Source organism: Pterocles gutturalis, unplaced genomic scaffold, assembly GCF_000699245.1.
Source record: "Pterocles gutturalis isolate BGI_N339 unplaced genomic scaffold, ASM69924v1 scaffold4436, whole genome shotgun sequence".
Taxonomy (NCBI): Eukaryota; Metazoa; Chordata; class Aves; order Pterocliformes; family Pteroclidae; genus Pterocles; species Pterocles gutturalis.
Genome location: NW_010102807.1, coordinates 167,596 through 186,086, shown reverse-complemented (window position 1 = coordinate 186,086; position 18,491 = coordinate 167,596). Strand labels below are relative to the sequence as shown.

Genomic DNA, 18,491 nt, shown 5'->3' with positions numbered 1-18,491 from the left:
GGAGAGTTTGTCTGCTTTTCCGTGGTTCTTTGCTAAAAAACCCAATTCTGACAACATTTGCTGGTTTTGTTGCCTTTAACCCACAGGTCTATTTGCCGGTCTTCCTTCTTCTTTTCCCCATTCTTTAAAAAAAAAAAAATAATACAAACTCTGAGGGAGAAAAACTAACGAGTGTGGCTATGGCAGTCCCAGGAAGGTGTGTGGTACAAATTGTCTGTAATTGGCTGCCTCTGCGTGTGCTGATGTTATCTCCAGATCCAAACAAGCACATTGCTGCCGGCTGCATTCAGTATCTTGTTTCCAAACAATCACTCTTACATTTGTGTTTATTTTAACACAATAAAACGTTTAGTTTCACTTTCTGTGTAGGTGCAGAACATGTCTTTGCATCCCCTGGAGTGCACAAACACTGCTGTGGGGGTGCTGTGTTCGGTCTTTTCTGCTGCAGTGTGGTGATTTTGCAGGTTACTGTGCGCTCCTTCAAAATGAGCGGTGAAGAGGAGGTGTGGGAAAAGCTGGACGCAGAGTTTGATCACTGCGTTGTGGATATGAAGCCCCATGTTCTGAAACTACAGCATAGGTCAGGTAAATATGATGAAATGTGCACAGAGGGAAACACTAATAACGAAATTCTAGATTACTGAGAATTATTATGCGTACCTGTATCACTTCCTTTAACCAGATGCTTGATGTCTGATGTTACAAGGCGCTGTTTTGAGGGGACTTTTGTAAAACTTCTGAAGTTTAATTTTTTTTGGTAGCTGTTGCTATTGTTTGAGCTTATCTGTCTTATCTTGGTAATGTAAATGTGCTTTTGCATAAATACGTTAACTTCTCTGTTTAAACAAAATTATTAAATAGAAACTAAAAGTTTCTAAAAGGTATTGTTTTTGAGATTACACTTAGAAAATTGAAAGTATTTTAGAGATAGAGTTTTTAAAATTTAGCCTAGGAATGTGTCATAATATAAAAATCAGTTAATAAATGGTATTTTATAAATCTAGTGATTTGAACCAAGTGGTTATTATTAAAGGCACAAACCCTACTAATTAAGACATTGCTTTGTAAACATTTAGTCAAAGTGAATAATTTCATCATATGGTAGCAAAGCTTGTGTAAATAGAGTTTTTTTAAATGAATGAAGATTTATTGTGTATTTAAAATATTAATGCTTGTACAAGCTGCATGTTGTAGTTCAAGGCAGCTCTTGCAGTCAGTTCAGAATTCCTGGTGATTTACGTGTTCTGTACGTATTAGAGATTGTTTCCAAACATGATATTTCTAAAAGTCATGTAAACTTCTGGTAAACATGAATTTATAGAAAATATTTCTGGATGACATAAATTGAAACTATTTTAAAATAGACTTATTTTTAATCTAGGTATTTAACCATTTTTTCCCTTTGGTTCAGTTATTTGGGGTTTTTTGTTTGTTTCGCTTTAGACTTTTGGATGGAAGGAAACATCTACAACATTGGTGACCAGTAGCAGCTTCTGTTAGTTCTGTGTTTGGTTTTCTCTGAAAATGTATAATGATTATGTATATCTGTGTTTATAGAACGACAAAGATGTGCGCTGTGGATTAAAAAACTCTGCGAACCCTCAGGAGCAGGCACAGGAGTAGCAGGAAGGAAGAATCGGAACCTATACGCAAAACTTTTGCTCCACATGCTGAAGCGAGGTGTGCTGGAAGGTCCTTTTACGCATAAACCAGAACCAGGAATGCTGAAACCTTTACCTTCCTACATGGTGAGTGCAACTTCTTTATAAGGCAAACTTGCTTAAATATGTTCTGAAAATACTTATAAATCTTTGATTAGGTATAAATGTGAAAAACAGTTCTGAATGAATTGTGGTAAATATGGGTGTTTATGTTGCATATCTTGAAATTGGTGTTGGAAAAATCTTTCAATGTGCAAATCCTTTTATGAGACCTGTTTCTTCTTCAAAACTCAGGTTCTAAGAAGGTGCTTAAAAATAGGTGTTCTGAGGGAACAGAAAATTTTAGTCTAATTATTTGAAAACACGTAATGAAAGAGTCTTGAGGCTGTATTTTGTCTTAATCAGCAGATAGTTCTTGTGAGAGGAAAAATGTGCTTAAATGAGGTGACTTTCTGGTTTTTGCTACCCACTCCAGCTAATTAAACTCAAAGAAAAGATAACAGTATTTCACACAGATATTGTTCAACTTGCAGTTTGTTTTCTGAAGACCTGAAGATACTGTGACAATCACTGGCATCAGCTTTAGTGAGATAACTGTCCTAATTTATGCTAAAATTACCCATGCTGAAAGAACTACTAGAAAACGTTTGCCCTGTTGCCTGTTGTACTAATTTCCATGGGTTGGGAAGGTAATATTTGCACACTTCACTGACTTCATTGGGAAAACAATTTTTATACTGCAGATATTCCTGCAAGAAATGACATTAACAATGTAAAGAATATATTTGTGCAAATATATTCTAGTGTTGATTTTGCATTTATTTTAATTATAGTCTATTTATTTTGATGAACCAAATTCAACAAGAGCTCGGAGCAGTAGCCCAGACTGCTTACCTGACTGGGTAATGGGAGAACTGGAAAGCAATGAATCGAAGCATGAGGAATCGTGGAAGGTATCTTCTAAAGAGGAATCACTTACATATAGGTAAGATTTCTGTATTTGCTTTGTTCAGTATTTGGTTCATATTTGATAGATGTTTAGATTTGATAAGCTCTGTCTGTGTGTTTCAATTTACACTGCCTCATGGACTCATCTTGAATATGGTGTTTGTACTTTATATATATAAACTCTGGTAATAGCTTCTAACCTAATGATAACTTTTATACTTTTCTACTCTTGATTTCCTCCATTGTGTCGTCTTCTCTGGCTTCTGTAGGCCGTCTTCCATGTCCCATAGCTCTGTCCCCTTTCCCTTTCTCTTGTTCTCCTTCCCCTTTCAGTTACAGACACTTAACATGGACAATCAATAGGCCAGACTGATAGTTTGAGAAATTTAGCAGCAACTGAAGAAGGGCTTTATAGCGATTTGGGCTGGTGGTTACCGTGGGGTACTCATGACTTGCACAAAGAGCCCATTTGCTAATGTAGGAATATCCCAATCTGCTTTTTCGCACCGTTATCTCTCTTCGTGTTAATACTCTCTGTAGACTTGGTAACATACTCTGTAGAAATCAGAAGCAGATGGTAGCTATTGTTCTGACATTGTAAATATCTGTCACATAAGCGGGTACGCTGCTTGTGTTTTTCAGACCTCAGATTATTATGGTGGGAAAGCACAATGGTCACAAGGCAAGAGGCAGAATTCGTACAAAGTTACTCAAATGGGAGAGGGAAGCACAGACAGATGTGGACAGGCAGTAAGGAAGAGTGATGTGGTACAAGACTGTATAGATGCAGAAGGCTCAGGGCAGATTTTTCTTAAAACAGATCAAAACTGTTGCTTTCCCCTCGAAGTTCTTGCACAGTCCTGTTTTCTGCTTGCTGATGTATGGAGACTAGGAAGTGGTATTGATTAGTGAAGCTGAGATGGATTAGTCTTCACTATTTCTGTACAGTTCAAAATAAAAGGAAAGTACAGTAAGCAAGTGACAAAAAATGTGGGGAGAGTAAAAGTATAATATTAAAAAAAATTGTGGTTTAAGGTCATAATGCTGAAAGGAGCTTTTATATCAAATAGTTTTTAATGGCTCTTTTCTACAGAGAATAAAAATAAGCATACAGATGGCAAATGTAAAAGATGTTTTATTGTTGTTGCTTACAGGTTTTTTAGAAGAAACAGAATAGTGGCTCCTTGCAGATAAGCAAGTTTTACTGTTCTGTGGCAAAGGAAGAAAAGTTAAGATGTGTACAAAGAAAGAGGGATTAGATCCTTCTTTTTTGTGAGCATGTTAGTCCTTATTAAACACTTATCTGTTTGTCTTGTGTTTCATCATGGCTTCTTTATGAAAGAGCAAGATTTCCTGTAAGCTTCATGAATCTTGGATTACAGAAGGTCAGACTGGACCAGCTGATACTTGTTAAAACTTACGAAGCTAAAAATCAGAGCTGCTGCCTGTGGGCTACTCTGCCGTCTTGTTTTGTTCCCCTGGGTGGGGAAGATTGTTTGCAATGATTCCATCCTTGTCTGAACAATCTCTCTCTGAGTTTGATTTGAAATGTTTTGATTTAGATCATGCTGTCTACTACAAACACATGTGCTTTGTTGGTGACTAGCACCCCCTATGCCTAGATGCTGCATTTTTGTCATTAGGATAACCAGACCTTTCAGTATTGCTCATTTGCAGCGGTACAGCAGAATCCTGAATACCTGTAGTGGCATTTTGTTATGGAAATTCATCGGACAGTCCCTTTTTGTAGGTCTGCAGGAGCCATAAGCTTAAGCTGCATCTTTAGTTCCAATCAGCTGGGTATGGAGCTGTTTACAAAGCGGGCACAGGGATGAAATGTGGTTATTAAGGGTTGTTTTCCTGTTGGCTTAGAAAAATGTCCCTGCTATATTGAAGATGTGCCAAGCTGGTCAGCGGACATTGCTGAAAATGTAAGCATTTTTCTGTCCTTTTGGTTTTTGTGAGTCTTAGGTAAATTTTAGTTTAGTCTACATTCTCTTCTTAAATACTTTCTGGCTTGTGTTATGCAGTGCAGCTTTGCACTGACTATGAAGATCTATGTTCCATTTTTTTAATGTGGAGTTTCGGTCATGGATGAAATTGCCTCTTGTTTGCTTGTTTTGAAGTTTAGTTAATGTTTAAACTCTCTGAAATCCTTGGTGAAATCCTACCTCGTAGAGGTAGGGCATGAATATTGTTCGAAGCTCAATTTCTACACCCAGGCTCTACACAACAGGAAGTGTTTGCTCTACTTCTGCATGAAACTTCTGGTTTGCTTTCATTGCATGATGGCTATGCTCTCAAGTTTTGTTTCGGAAGTCTAATGCTTTTTTAATGTGCTCATCTGTGTTTTTCAAAAGTGGTTATCGTTAGCAGCTTTTTTTTTTAAGGAACACTGATATTTATGTTATGTATCACTGTGCAGCATCTTGCATTTTAAAATTTTCGGCTGTGATGTGGATAGATGACAGGCACTCTTGCAAGTTACAGCACATTGATACTTAGTATCGTGAAACTTTTCCTCTTACACACCCACTAACTGTGTGTAATTCTAATAGTCATTTAAAAACTGACTCTTAGGACTGATGCATCTCCTCTTTCCGAGTTCTACAATGTGAATACTAAGGAGTCTTCTGTTTGCCTACACTCAAATGCTCTGAAATGAACCTGTGGTTTTGATAGCAGACTTGTGGTTTAAGAAACAGAGGTGGAGAATGGAGAAGTTGCCAGGTGCGTTAGCGTGTTACTGCTCTAGGCTTGGTGATACCAAGAACTGTTGGGAAGAGCTGTCCAAATACCCTCAATTAAAAAATTTAGGTTTGAATTTAGGAAAACAAGGAATGTATTATGCTTTAGAAATGCTTTTTGAGACCTCAGCTAAATCTGTTAGACAGTGTTGTGCTACGTCAAGATACTTGGCACGGCTGTGATCAGATTGTCTTGCTTGCTTGGAGTAACACCACCACGATAAAGTGTCACTCTGGGGATCAGAAGCAATATCAGCACAGCTCTCCCCTGTTCTGCCCAATCTAGCTTATTGATATCTCTACAAGGCTGTATTTGCAGCATAAAAATACACCCAATTCCTCTGAATTCCCCATTTGTGCTATCAACAGGGCTGTCATCTGAACGGGGTGAGGTAGCATTCTCCTCCCTTTGCATCCAGCTGGTGCTTGTCACTGAGGAAGGCTGCGGTACAGTTCCTACTGCCTTGTGTTCTTTACCATGTGTTTTCCTCTCTTCGCTACCTGGATTAGAGTTGTGTATTGGAAATCTGACCCCTTTCCCCATTCAGTATGTGAACCTAAGATTCAGCTTGGTCTGGCAAAGTTCCCTAGGACGTGCGTGGGGTAGTGAGGCTTTATTTCATTTACTTTTTCTTTTTTGTCCTGTGGGGCTGTAGCAATACCTACATTGGTGATCAACTAATGGTTCCCAAGGCTCTGGTGAGTTTTCTGGAGACTCGTATTGCATATTATTGCAAGCCAGGAGAAGCAAGTAGGAGCGGAATAAGTTACTGGAATAAGTTAAAGAAATCTGGAAGTGAAATTTATCTGTATAGACATGGCTTTGCTCATGGGTACTCATACCAAGAGTGGAGCTGTGTCTAAGGTAATCTGAATTTGTGTTGGCAATTAGAAATTTTTTGATAGTTCTGTAGATTACACAAATTAATCTTCATAGCAATGAGAAGCTTACATTAAATGTGCGAGTTATGCTGGAAGAAATACTGAAGGTAAATGTTTCAGCCGTTATGTTTTGTAGAAATAGTTTATTTAATACCTGTGTACACGTGCCTGTATGAAGATGTTAGCTGCGCTCACTTTGTATTTACAGTTCTGAACGAGCTATCAGTGCAAGTAAGGATGTTAAAAGTATTAAATATTTCTCGAATCTGCAGTTTGTAGAGAGAGCCAGCAGATGGTGATCTTGTTACACTAGACTTTGCTCTGAATGTGTCTCGGGAAAACCGTAGCCATAGGCACGCAATACATGTAGTTGGATGAAAATTCTGCATTCCAACCGTGACTCAGTTCTTACAGCGAGGCGACAACATTTTCTCAGGGCAAAATAGATAATATCAGTGAGAAATGTTTGAGTAATTTTTTTGATGTATGTTTATCTCAAGATTCCCTCCTTTAAAAGAAGTAAACAAATTGAGATGTTCTTGTCATAGTTATTTTTATCTTGCAATACACATACTAAGACTTTGGCTTTTCTATAAGAAGTTTTTATCTGGCTAAAAAAAAGTAGACAGACAAACCTTATTTGCAAACTAGGGTGTAAATGGTTAAGACCAAGCCAGCTGGTGCTGGGAAGGTGCATCTTTATTTTGAAACATGAGAGAAATGGTTTTATGAATGTGTAGTTTGGTTTGAACAGAAACCTGGTCTTTCTGACCTCGTAGGAAAATTCTACTTTATGTTTATAGACTAAAAACATTGTTAAAGGTTAGTGTATAGCTGTGCTGTACCAGGAGGAACCAGTGAGTTTCCCTTACTTTGTTCCCAGTAGGAAATTATTTAGTAATCTCCTTTATTAGCAGCAAATTGCTTCCTTCTCCCATTCTAGCTCACTGTTTTGGCTGAAGCAGGAGGTCACAGGACTGGTGTCAAGACTCTGACCGTTTTCCACTCACCTGCCATGGGAGGAAAAAGAAATGATCTTGTGATTTCTGGAGCCTGACTCGTATTAGCAGAAGGCTGGAAAAGGGGAGTGAACAGGCAGTATATGCTTGAGATGAGCAAAATTGCAATCGGTCCTTAACAGTCTTATCAAATCCTGTTTCTAGAATCAAGTAAAGCAACTTCCTTTTCAGATCCTTTTCAAAAAAGCAAACATAGAACTAAGAAGATATCTAGACCTTTCCCCCCGTTTTGTTAGTTTAAAAATGTTACAGGTCATTTGTGTTGGTTTGAATACTTATTGATATTCCTTCATCTCTTAGTGATAGGGACGTGAATTCTGTTTTCTCTCATTTTAAACAATTGGAACTTTATTGAACTGTTAGGTAACCTGAGCATTGTTTGGAAAAGAAGTCTGATAAAAGTCCAGATTTACTTCCAGGCAAAGATTTGTCTCCTTTTAATGACGGATAATTCTGTGTCAAATGGAATCTTGGTAAGAAACACGTGGTTGGGAATGCTAGAGACATTCATTGTGTTATATTTCTTTTGATCTTTTTTACCTCTAGGACTGCTTATCTAAACTATTTACTGCTTTGTAATTGTTATTTTGCATCCGTGTATGCTCTTGGTGTTTGTTGGTGCTGGAAGGGAAGGTACGCTCCCAGTTGTTCTATTTCCCCGTTCCCTGCTGCTTTGCTGAAAGCTGGGGTGGTGTGCTTCATGAAAAGTTTGTCTGTGTTTGTCTTCCTAGAAGTGACTAGTTTACATTGTACATCCAACAGTTGTCTTTCTGTTCATAAACACTTAATTCTTCTCAGTGTCTCTTTGGCATAACTTACTGGCTAATTTGCAGCCGGATGGAAAGAATGCCAGATATTTAAATGGGCTGTCTTGATTTCAGTACAATAGAGCTAGTCATAGGAAGGTGAATGGATGAAGAGAGTTTTTAATTACTACGTGTGGATTTGACACTGGAGTGTATGCTGAAGGGTGTTTCGCTACTGTTTTGGATCTTTTGCTATATCATCCCATCTAATAAACTCTTATAACTTCTGTTTTGCTCCAGGCTGTTCTTTTCTTTCCTTTCCCTGATCTATAATTGGGAAAGGTCTGTCGACCAGGTTATCTTCACCTGTCTGCTATACTTAATTTCCTTTTGTTCAAATGCTTTATTTATGACAAAAGCTTTTCTGAAAAGTCCCTATCCACTTTTTTTTCCTCTACTGGAGGCTGTAATTATTCATGCTATACTTGTACCCTGTCTTGCGGTCCTTTCTTTACCATCTGCCCATATATACGGCCGTAGTCCATGAAACAGAGCTGAAATGAAAAGCAGCTAATACAATCTTTATGGCTGGTTTCTTTGACTTGTTACTCTCCACGCTGGCCTTTCAAGTCATTGCTTTTCTGTTGAGCTGTAGGTGTAGTTCTTGCCCTTCTCTTCAGGTTTATGTGTGTTACAAAGATATACCTTGAGCTAACCTATTTTTTTTTTTTTTTTGGTCATTCCAAAGTCTTCTCCCCTATGGTGTGAGCAACCATCACCTTAATTCCTTTTTCTTCTCTGAGTTGCTGGGCGTTATCCTATGCTGTCTCTCTCATATGTTAAGCAATTTTGTTTCAAAAATGTTCTCTTACATCAGCCTTCTCAGTTAACTCAGATTTATTCTAAAATCTGTTGGGAGATGTTGGGTCACATAGTAACTGAGAAATGCAAAGAACATCTTTTAATATACTGTGATGTACATGATATTTCTGGTGTTCTTGTTGGTGTGGGATTTTTTAGCTGTTGGTTTTTTTTAAATTGAATGCTTAAGGCTTTTGTTTGCCTTTAACATGACTTTAATAAGAATTTTTTATTTTTTTATTCTATGATTTTTGATCTTTACATCTAGACAATTGTTTTCTCTTGTATATTTTAAAAGATTTTATTTTAAGATTAACATCCTTTGTGTGCCACAAATTATTGAAAATCAATTATTCTCTTTCTGCTTTCTCTTTTTTTTAATAGCAGAGAAAGATTCAAGTACAATGAGAAGCCAGTATTAAGATCACATTCTGTGAGTCCTCCTCACCGGACGGATGAAGATAACCTAGCCACACCACTGTCTGTAAGATGCTTCTCCTTTTTGTCATAAAACTTGCTCACGTTTCAATGAATTGTTTTTGTATATATCCCCGTAAAGCTGTTATTTCTAATTGCATGAGTCATGATCCCTGTGTACGAGTGCAGACATTTGGGAAGGAGTGATAGGAAGGACTAAAGCTCATCAAAATCTGCCCTGTGCAAGTGCAGGGGAAAAGCATTTCTTGTAGGATGCTCTCAATTCATCCTCATGGTTGACTTCTGAGTGTAGTGTGTTTAATGTCTGCTGCATGGTTTTCCCTGGGCTTGGCAAACTGACTGTATTGACATCATCTTGTATTTTGCAATAGCAGATTAAAGAGAGATGTCTTTGGCTCTCTTTAATGATGGTTGATCTCTGAGACAGTGAATTTTGGATGGTTTCTTTTCTAGAACTTTCCACAACTAGCATTATGGCTTATGGAAGAACACTAAACATGTAAAACTCTTTTAGTCCAGAATATTTGATGATATTGTATGTGTAATTGCAAGCATTTAAACTGAAAATTAATCCTGACAAATACGTTGTCAACAAGTGTGCTGTTTTCCTTTGTGAATGTGTTCTGTAGCCTTGTGGTGTTTTCATTACTGGAGAGGTCTGTCTCCTGGGGTTCCTCCAGCATAGTCAGTACATCTGTAGTAGCTCTCATTCCTCCGTGAAACGCTGAATTTGCTGTATGTACGTTGTAGGTCTGCCCACGCTTATTTTCTGATTGTATCAGAGGAGCAGTTTAGAAAGATTACAGCTGGAAGCAGGCTGTTGACACCTTAGCAGTTCATATAGATTATTGTTAACTTTCTTTATTGGGCACAATCAGGAACTTGTGAGGACATGAGGTGCAAGTGGGATGAACTGGAAGCTTGCTTCTGGGGTCTTTCTGCAGAACTTTATGTTCTGCTGTGCATTGGAGTAGAGGACTAGCAAGGGGATGTTTTACCATGGCAGGCTGCAAATGGTCTGTGGACAAGAACTGAATGTCTCTGCTCTAGGCTCTGGTTGGTATGAATGGACTTATAATGGGTGTGTTGATTGTATATATACAAATGTAATTTAAAAAAAAATTGTCATAACTAAAAATAAAAAATAAAAACAGATGCTGGATGTACTAAATTTCTCCTTATTGTTTTCCTGTTTGTTTTACTTGACTTAAAGAAATATTTCTTACGAAACAGTTATTGTAAAGAAAAGGATTTCCTTCAGCTGAAATCTGGATTTAGGGCTTTAAAGTTTTTTGGGTTTTTTTTGTTGTTCCTGGCAATGTTAGACAAATCTCTGCACTTCATTGTTCTTCAGCTCCATATACTGGATTCTGCTGTGATTACAGCTTTAAAAGAGCCTTTAAGTGAAATAATCCTCTCTTGCTTTGCCAAACAGTTTGATGAACATTTGGCTGAGTGGAACAAATAGTATCTTGTTCTGTTGTCAGTGACGCACAGATGTTCTGGCATAATTCAGGCCCAGGTAGAGGAACAGGGAGGCTTTTAAGAAACATTAAGAACTGCCTCAACCAAGTGTTGATGAACTGAAGTCAAAGCTCCGTTCAGTGTATGTTCATAAAGAACGAGCAGGTTTAAAAGCAAGGTGCTTGCATACCAGTACACAAACCTCTTGCTAGCAAAACTTTTAACGAGACAAAGTCTTTCACGCTTCAATGTTCTATTTTTCTAAATAGTGTTATATCTCAGTAAAGGAAAATTTTCTGTACCAGCTTCCCTATTTGATACTTTGAATGCAATCAGTAGTTACTGTTATCCTACAGGAAAAACTTTCTTCTAAAAGACACAGCCTTGAGCAACAGTAACTACAGTCCTTGCTGAAGGTTGGAAATTCTTTCCGCAAAGAGGACCCCTGGCCTTGAGCTGGGCAGCAGCTGCTCTGTCCTCTGCTTTTGCAGCTCTGCCCACTGTAACTGTCTCTGCCTTGCTGTGCTTCCCTTTAGTTTTTTTTATTTTATTTCGAGGCTGATCAGGTGATCTCTGAATTCTAGATTAGCACCACAAAAGGTGCTGAGGAGGTGGCTCATTTCTAGAATGAATATTGTTGCCTGAAGAATGGAGTATTTTGATTTTTGTTTAGTAAACTCCCCCTTTGTAAAGGAGACCATTGCTTTGGAAATAAGTAAAATAAAGAGCAACATTAAAGTGAGGAGGCAGGCTAATTTATCCTCTGAATTCCTTTCTTAGCCCAGTATGCTACTGGTAACTGAGCTATTTAGATGAAAGCTGTCAGAGGTACGGCGACACTGTTAGGAAATGCAGCGTAGGCATGGCCAAGTCGAATGAGAAGCTTTTTTAATTTTTTTTTTTAGACTATGTATCTGCCAGCTCTTCTGATATTTTGTTTGACTTTTTTATGTTCCAGGACCATCGTCATAAAAAAGCCATGTCTTTGGATGACAGTGACCTCGAAGCACGTCTCAATAGTTGGAATCTTGGGGTAAAAGAAACAGAGTACATTACTTATTTATTGACTTGAAATGAAAGCTCCTTAGTAATGCAGTGTGCATGTCTGAATTTAGGCAACAAAACTTTAAGAATCAGTCTTTTAGAAATGAAATGGTGAAGCTTGGAAAGGTTGGTTATGAATCCATGTCATCTGGAGAAGAAAATGCCAAAAACGTCTCATTTTTAAACAATAATAATCTTATTGTATTACTAGTTGCTGGTAAATCAAGCAAAATAATAATACTTGCTGGTCAAAACCAAATGTGTTACTTGGGTAGAAATTCAGACTGTTTCTTGGTAACTCAATCACATTATTTTGAACTTATGCTTAGATAAATGAAAGAAGAGTTTGGCTTTCTGTGTTTTATTTTTAAAGGAATACAGAATTTTCAAGCCATTAATACAACCCAGCATATTTTTGCCAGAGTTTGCCTCCTTTGGACGTGCTCAAGAAGCTTTTCAGTGTGTTTAACCTCTTCCCTTGCCTTTTCATAATTAGAATCTTTAGACCAGCTCTTTGGCTTTTCCTCATGGCAAGAATAGTGTGTCTTTGCGAATTTACTTCGCTGAGTAAAGAATCTAGCTTTGTGGAAGCTTCTGCGGTACTTTGGCCGATGTTCCTGTGTAGCCCTGGCTTTAGAGTGTGTTTGCGAATACGGTTCTACTTTCCATGATGCTGAGATTTGTCCTGACTTTGATATATCAAAGCTAAACTATCTGAAAGAGAATCTACTGTGGGAATGGAATAAGGAGGAGTTCTTTCTTGGACAGCTCGACAACTTCAGAACGAGTATTTATTGGATCTCAGCAAAAATGTAGAAGTTATCTCCCCAAAGCTTTCCATGTTTACAGCTAGGCTGACTTTAATCTGTATAAAAATTTTTTTTTAGACTCTAAACCACTTCTATAAACACTTCTGTAAAATAAAATCTATTTTCAAGCTATCATCTTTTCTTAGGATTTGAACATGACCTCTATATTTTTGGGCTGGTGTAGCTGGAGGTAAATACCGTGAGGCAGTAAATACGTTTTTATAAGGAGAGATGAAAAAATTGCTTCATAAGATCGATGCGAATCTGTGTTAATCTTCCTTGATGTTTGCATGTACAGGTTTAATATGTGGGGCTTGATCTATGTGTTGTTCCTGAACTTAATCAAATATTTTGGTCTTTGACATATTAGATGAATTAAAATTTAATTTTAATTTAAGGCTACTGTTATATTAAGACTTTATTCTCTTGGTTGTATTTTCTGTGGTATTAGTCCACGATAATTCCAAGGTCCTAAAGAAGTTCCTTCTCTCTGTAGCTGTATTCTGCTGTATTTTTTTCTGCTGTGTTGTTTTGTCTTATTAAAACCCTTTCCCTGCACCCCCAAATCTTTAACCTATTTGATTAATATTAATATTTTAATAACCATCACTTTTATTTTAATAAAGAGTTTTTTGCTTTTTCTTCTTTTGCATTTTCTGCTTATTCTCACAGGTTGAAAGCTCGCTCAGTTGTGTTTGGGAAAGAGGGCAGCTGAACTGAGGAGGGATGAGAGCTGGTTTCTAACGAAATAGCTCAGCTTTGTATTTTTTAAAAATAAAGTAATGTATTTTCATGTTGTCAATTTAATCAGTTACCAAATAATCCTTATTCTTCCTGCACTATTGTCAGCCCAGAGGGTATGACAGCATTTAAACCTCTTGGCTGTTAACACTCAATGTTTTGCATTGAATGCTAAGTTCTCTTCAGTAAAAACATAAATGGTAAGAGAGAATGTTAACTTTTTTGTGTCCTTCTTGGTGTTTCTCTTGCTGCTTTAGTGCCTGTTAGCATTCTAAATGCAAATTGCTTTCTTGCTTTACTTCTGAGGGAGAAGGAAGTCTTGACCTTGAGACAATCCAGGAGCTGCCTGGCTGCTTTCTCCAAACCGAAGGTGGAGATCAGTGGGAATATTAGTCTGGGTCCATGGTATTGCTCCTTGGAGCTCCTTATCTTTTATAGAGTAATACAAGAACAATCTCTAGCACTTCCAGACTTAGATGAGTATATTCTTCAGGAATTGTAGTTTTGTAAGTGAAGAGAGTGGATCTCTGGAAAGCTTTTCAATAGCAGCCAACTCTGATTTGTGTCTGAAATAAACGTGCAAGCAGTCACTTGCAGATTTTGGATGTTTGGGCTGTATAAATACCTGTATTGTATGAACAGATAGTTGTAATACTTTGAGCTTTTAAGGCTGCTTTAAGGGTGAAACTTGCTCATGGCCATTTTACAAATTGTTCCAATTGATGCTGACAAAGAGTCTCTTTATATCCAGCTTTTTTATATCAGTGCTGATCTGCCTGCTTGCTTATCTCTTTCATTTTGTTTGTTTTTTCTTTCTTTTTCTAATTGAAATTCCAGTTTGCAATCATATTGTGTTGATAATGGATGGTTATTAAACCATGATGATCCTCTGATATGGAGCTCTCTTGGATAACAAATTGGCTACCGTGACCCATAAATGAGTTTTTCAAGTCTCCTCTCCAGGGATGGTGATTAAACAAGTCGCTGGTGAGAGACTTTGTTTGCCTGATAAGAGTTTTTGGGAGTTAGCTGGCAAAGAGGATTGGAGGTTGTGAGAGGTCTGCAAGCAGTGGTTGTTGATCACTGCCTCCAATGGGTTCTTAAAGACTCAGGAAGTTTTAAGTAGAGTTTCATACTTAAAGAAGAATATGTAATTATTAAAAATGAAAAAAAAATTATGACTAAGTGATGGCAGCACCTCAGAATCAGTAGGATGCGACAGCTGTTATTTGTAGGCACTTACATTGCCATAAGAGCGTCAAGCTATCTTTTAATTGCTAGCCACACTTGCAGATTTTGAGAAACTTAATTTACAAGCGATCCCACCTCACAGGACCTTGACCTAAAAGAAGACTTCAGTAGCGGGGGAGAGTTAGGAAAGGAAATCCAGAATGGCTTTCACTTTGAACTGCCTTGGGAATTTTGGACAAGTCCTTTCTCAGTAAGAATCCTTGAAATTTTAGGAAGCTATTCTTGTTTTAGGCAAGTATATATGGAAAATATGCTTTTATTCAAAAATCTGCAGATATCTAGATAGGTGCTCTACATGGAGGTGAGAAAAGTTCGGCATCTTCCAGCTGCAAGTTGCAGCTAAGCCATCACTCTTCCAGTATAGGCTTGTCTGGATTATAACGACCAGTTATAAACTGTTAATTTATTTTTACTGTTATCTTTTGGGCTTCTGCTTCTTTGATATGTTCTAAAATTCCTTGTCTTCAAAGGTCATGTATTTTTAAGGTCACATACTGAATGTGTTTTCACTTTTTGTGATATGCTTACATAAGTGACTGAGGTTTTTTTTTTTATTCTTATTATTAAAAATACTGTGAAAAGTTTTGGGAAATTATTTTATGATTTCTCGACTAAGCAGAGAGGTCAAAGCTTAACAGACTGTAACATGGAGGCTTTGGATATATTTGTTATTAGTAGTAATAACATTTTCTGCACAGGACTGTTCCATTACTTTGCTAATACTGTTGCTTCTCATGAGTAATAAAAGAATTTTTCCATTTGCTTTGCAGCATTCCCGGTTATCTCTATCAAACATTTTATTGTTCAAGGTCTTTAGATTCTAGTCATGCATGGGTAAATGTTTTAAAAAAAAATTAATTTTGATTGTGATAAATTTTGCCTTTCATACATGGAATACTAATATAAGCTAAATTTAAATACATTATAAAATGTGTTTTTCTTAGCCCTCATTGACTCTTATCTAAACTGATGTGGGGACTATCCTTTATTAAGTGTTCATGCCTTGAAGTTGCATTTGCAATGTAGAAAAAAAGACATCTTTTTTTTCCCCTCTTGTTAAGCTTTTTAGATTGTAGACAAACACGACTTTTGGATAGAAAAAAATTAAGTTATATAAAGGAACAACAATGAATTCAACCCCTGCATATTCTTACCTGACTTCTCTTATATATGTTTTTCATGATGCTTCTGATACAGTTTCATTTGTCGCTGAATTGCAGCCAATTTTAGGTGTGACAAAGCAACTCTCTTAAACATCCGAGGAAATTCAGCACTTCATTTTAGTTAGAAAGCATATGAAGAAATTATACCCTGGGGAAATAGCAAAGGGTTTTTAATCAGGGAGATTGTAACTTTTCATTGTTGGAATTCAGCCAGGACAAGAATTAACTCTTTAGCTTTTACCAGAAATCATGTGGCATCTTCAATACCTGGAACCTGGACACTCAGGTCTTGCCCAGAAGAATTTACCATGGGAAATGTTACTGCCTAAGAAAGGTTTAAGAGGACTTAGACCAAAGCAATTCCGCGGTCAGTGTCTTGCCTTATGTTCTCTTTTTATGGAGAAATTTCATCTACGACAGGGTTAAAGCAGATGCAGGCACAGAGGATTCTTGGGTGGCTACAGCAGCAGTGTCTGTTATCCCTGGCTTGTGTACTTGGCTCACATCTGCCTCTGTCTTTCCAGTCTAGTTAAGCTTAACCGTTTCTATACAATCTGTTTGATTATCTTTTGTTTGGCTTCTTAGTCTGTCTGCTTACTATAAACATACCTACTGTATACGTTGTGGTGTTGGAGGGCAGCAACGCTGTAAAAACTTTCCCACAGTGAGCTCCAAGTGGTGTTGTGACTTCAAAAAGCAAATTCAGCTTCCATGCTGACAAACAATCTTCATGGGCTTTAATGTCCTTCCACTAAGACTGCAGAAGCAGCATTAAAGTGAACTTTCCTACAAATTATGATGTTAGATAAGAATGTCCTTACTCAAATTTCCTGAAGCTACTCAGCAGTTATTTCTGTAGGGAACATGCTGGCTGGCTGGGTTTCTTAGATTAAAGTAGGAACTTGGGGCAAGGTTCAGTTTAGTTGTTTACCATTTCAAAATCTGAAGTGTTCTTAACTCTTTCATGTGTGTTTTTTCCATCCTTGTTTTGAAAACAATGACATGTTGTCTTTGAAGAAGCTTAAGGGGGAATGTGCAACAAGCCTGCTGATCCAAATGTGGTTTGGGTTTGGTTTTTTTTTTTTTTTCCTTGAGTCTTAATATATACAACATACCTTCTGCCTCTGTTACTGAACAGTCCAGTTCTGCGTTGCTGAAGATCAGTATACCTTGATAAAAATCTTACAAAGAACAAAACGTGACTTTGGAAGGGGTAAATGGAAGCGGACCGTTATCGTTGTCATTGTTGTGGTATTGACCCTGTCCAAAGAGCGGAAGCTCTGGTATAAGTTTCTGGACTCTGGCAGATACGGAGCCCGTACGCTGTTTGCAGGCTGAGGGGTGGGATGCAGTTGATGTCCTTAGGATGAGTCTTGTGCAAATACTCAGGGCTCAAAGTTGTGCTTTTTCTGCGCTGCCCTTGCTTTTGGGGGAAAGCATTTCAGCTGGGGTTACTTCTCCCATCAGTGCTTCACTCGTTGTTTGCATTGGAGCATTGAAATTGTGCACCTCAAAAATGTTTAGGTTTTGACCCCTTTATATTGGAATAGAAATTGCAAATACTAAATTTAAAAATTATGGCTAATTTGCCTCGGATTTAGTTTTGGAATCTGTGTCTCTATGCAGATTTCTGCCACATGTTTTTCAACTTCAGAGAATCAGGATATTTTCATAAAGTAATTATTTCTGTGAAGCGATGGGGATTTCCTAATGGGGATCTGCTCATCCAAAGCCTTCCCAACTCTGGTTTATGAGGACTCAAGTGCTAGAAGGTGATCGTGCGAGTCCTTACAAATTGCAACATGGTTTGTTGTCTGACTGCCTAACAGAAGAATAGAATCCAAAATCTTTTCTACAAAGAAATTCAAAATGCCATTTTTGTTAAGAAGTGGTATTTACAAATTAAAGTTCAATTCTAGTTCAAATAAAGATGTCTTTCATAATGACATTTATTTGGTTCATACTCTTAAAAAAGCATGTGATTTACTGTTCTCATGGCAGTCCCTCTGTTTCATGCATATGTATCTTGGTTTGTTTTTGACCTTTTGTTTATTATTTTTAAAGTTGCATGTTTCTCATAAATACAAGCTTTTTTTCTTTTTTGGGCATTCTTTATTGTGATATTCTTTCTTTAATGTGGTATAATTTTGAGAACAAGAAGTTTTGCAGAAGACCAGCATGAAAAGAATGAATGTTGGGACATTAAATGTTTACAGATCAGTTTAAGTGGATATAATCCACAACAAGTAACAAAGTGGGAACATTTAACTTCAAAGCACATATGGCTGCTGTTACAAAATCAAAAAATGCAAGACTTGGGGATACAAAGTATTAGAGACACATTTTCCCTTTTACTCATAAACAAGGAGGATATACCTTAGCTTTTTAGATTGGTTTTGAATCGAAGATGGTAAACAGCTTGATTTCATGGTCAGATAAAGTATTGAATTATCTGTAAATATTGACAATAATTTTTAGATTTTAAAAAGCCAAAGTAAAGGGTGATTGTTCTCATTCTGCATGTGGGGGCTTTTGGAAAATATTTAAGCCTTTGAAATTTAGTTCTGCAGCCTTAGCCTCACCAAATTCCACCAGGTGTTGATGAAGGCTTTCCGCGTTATCTGCTGCTCGGTTTTCTAGGGATCTGCCATGGGCTTGTGACAACCCTTCTTCAGTCCTGGGTGTCCGTACAGGTGATGAGTGGGCGTGTGGGGTGG

At 37.4% G+C, this 18,491-nt stretch overlaps 1 protein-coding gene across 1 annotated transcript in view; it reads left to right on the top strand.

Moving 5' to 3' along the window:
• Nucleotides 1-480: 480 nt before the first annotated feature.
• The window catches only part of CEP112 (centrosomal protein 112kDa), a 164,719-nt gene continuing 146,708 nt past the window's right edge, over nt 481-18,491 (top strand). The window contains exons 1-5 of the mRNA XM_010086425.1: nt 481-585; nt 1,558-1,748; nt 2,495-2,646; nt 9,252-9,348; nt 11,725-11,799. Coding sequence (XP_010084727.1) covers nt 486-585; nt 1,558-1,748; nt 2,495-2,646; nt 9,252-9,348; nt 11,725-11,799 — 615 coding nt within the window. The 5' untranslated portion in view covers nt 481-485. The remainder of the gene's footprint in view (nt 586-1,557; nt 1,749-2,494; nt 2,647-9,251; nt 9,349-11,724; nt 11,800-18,491) is intronic.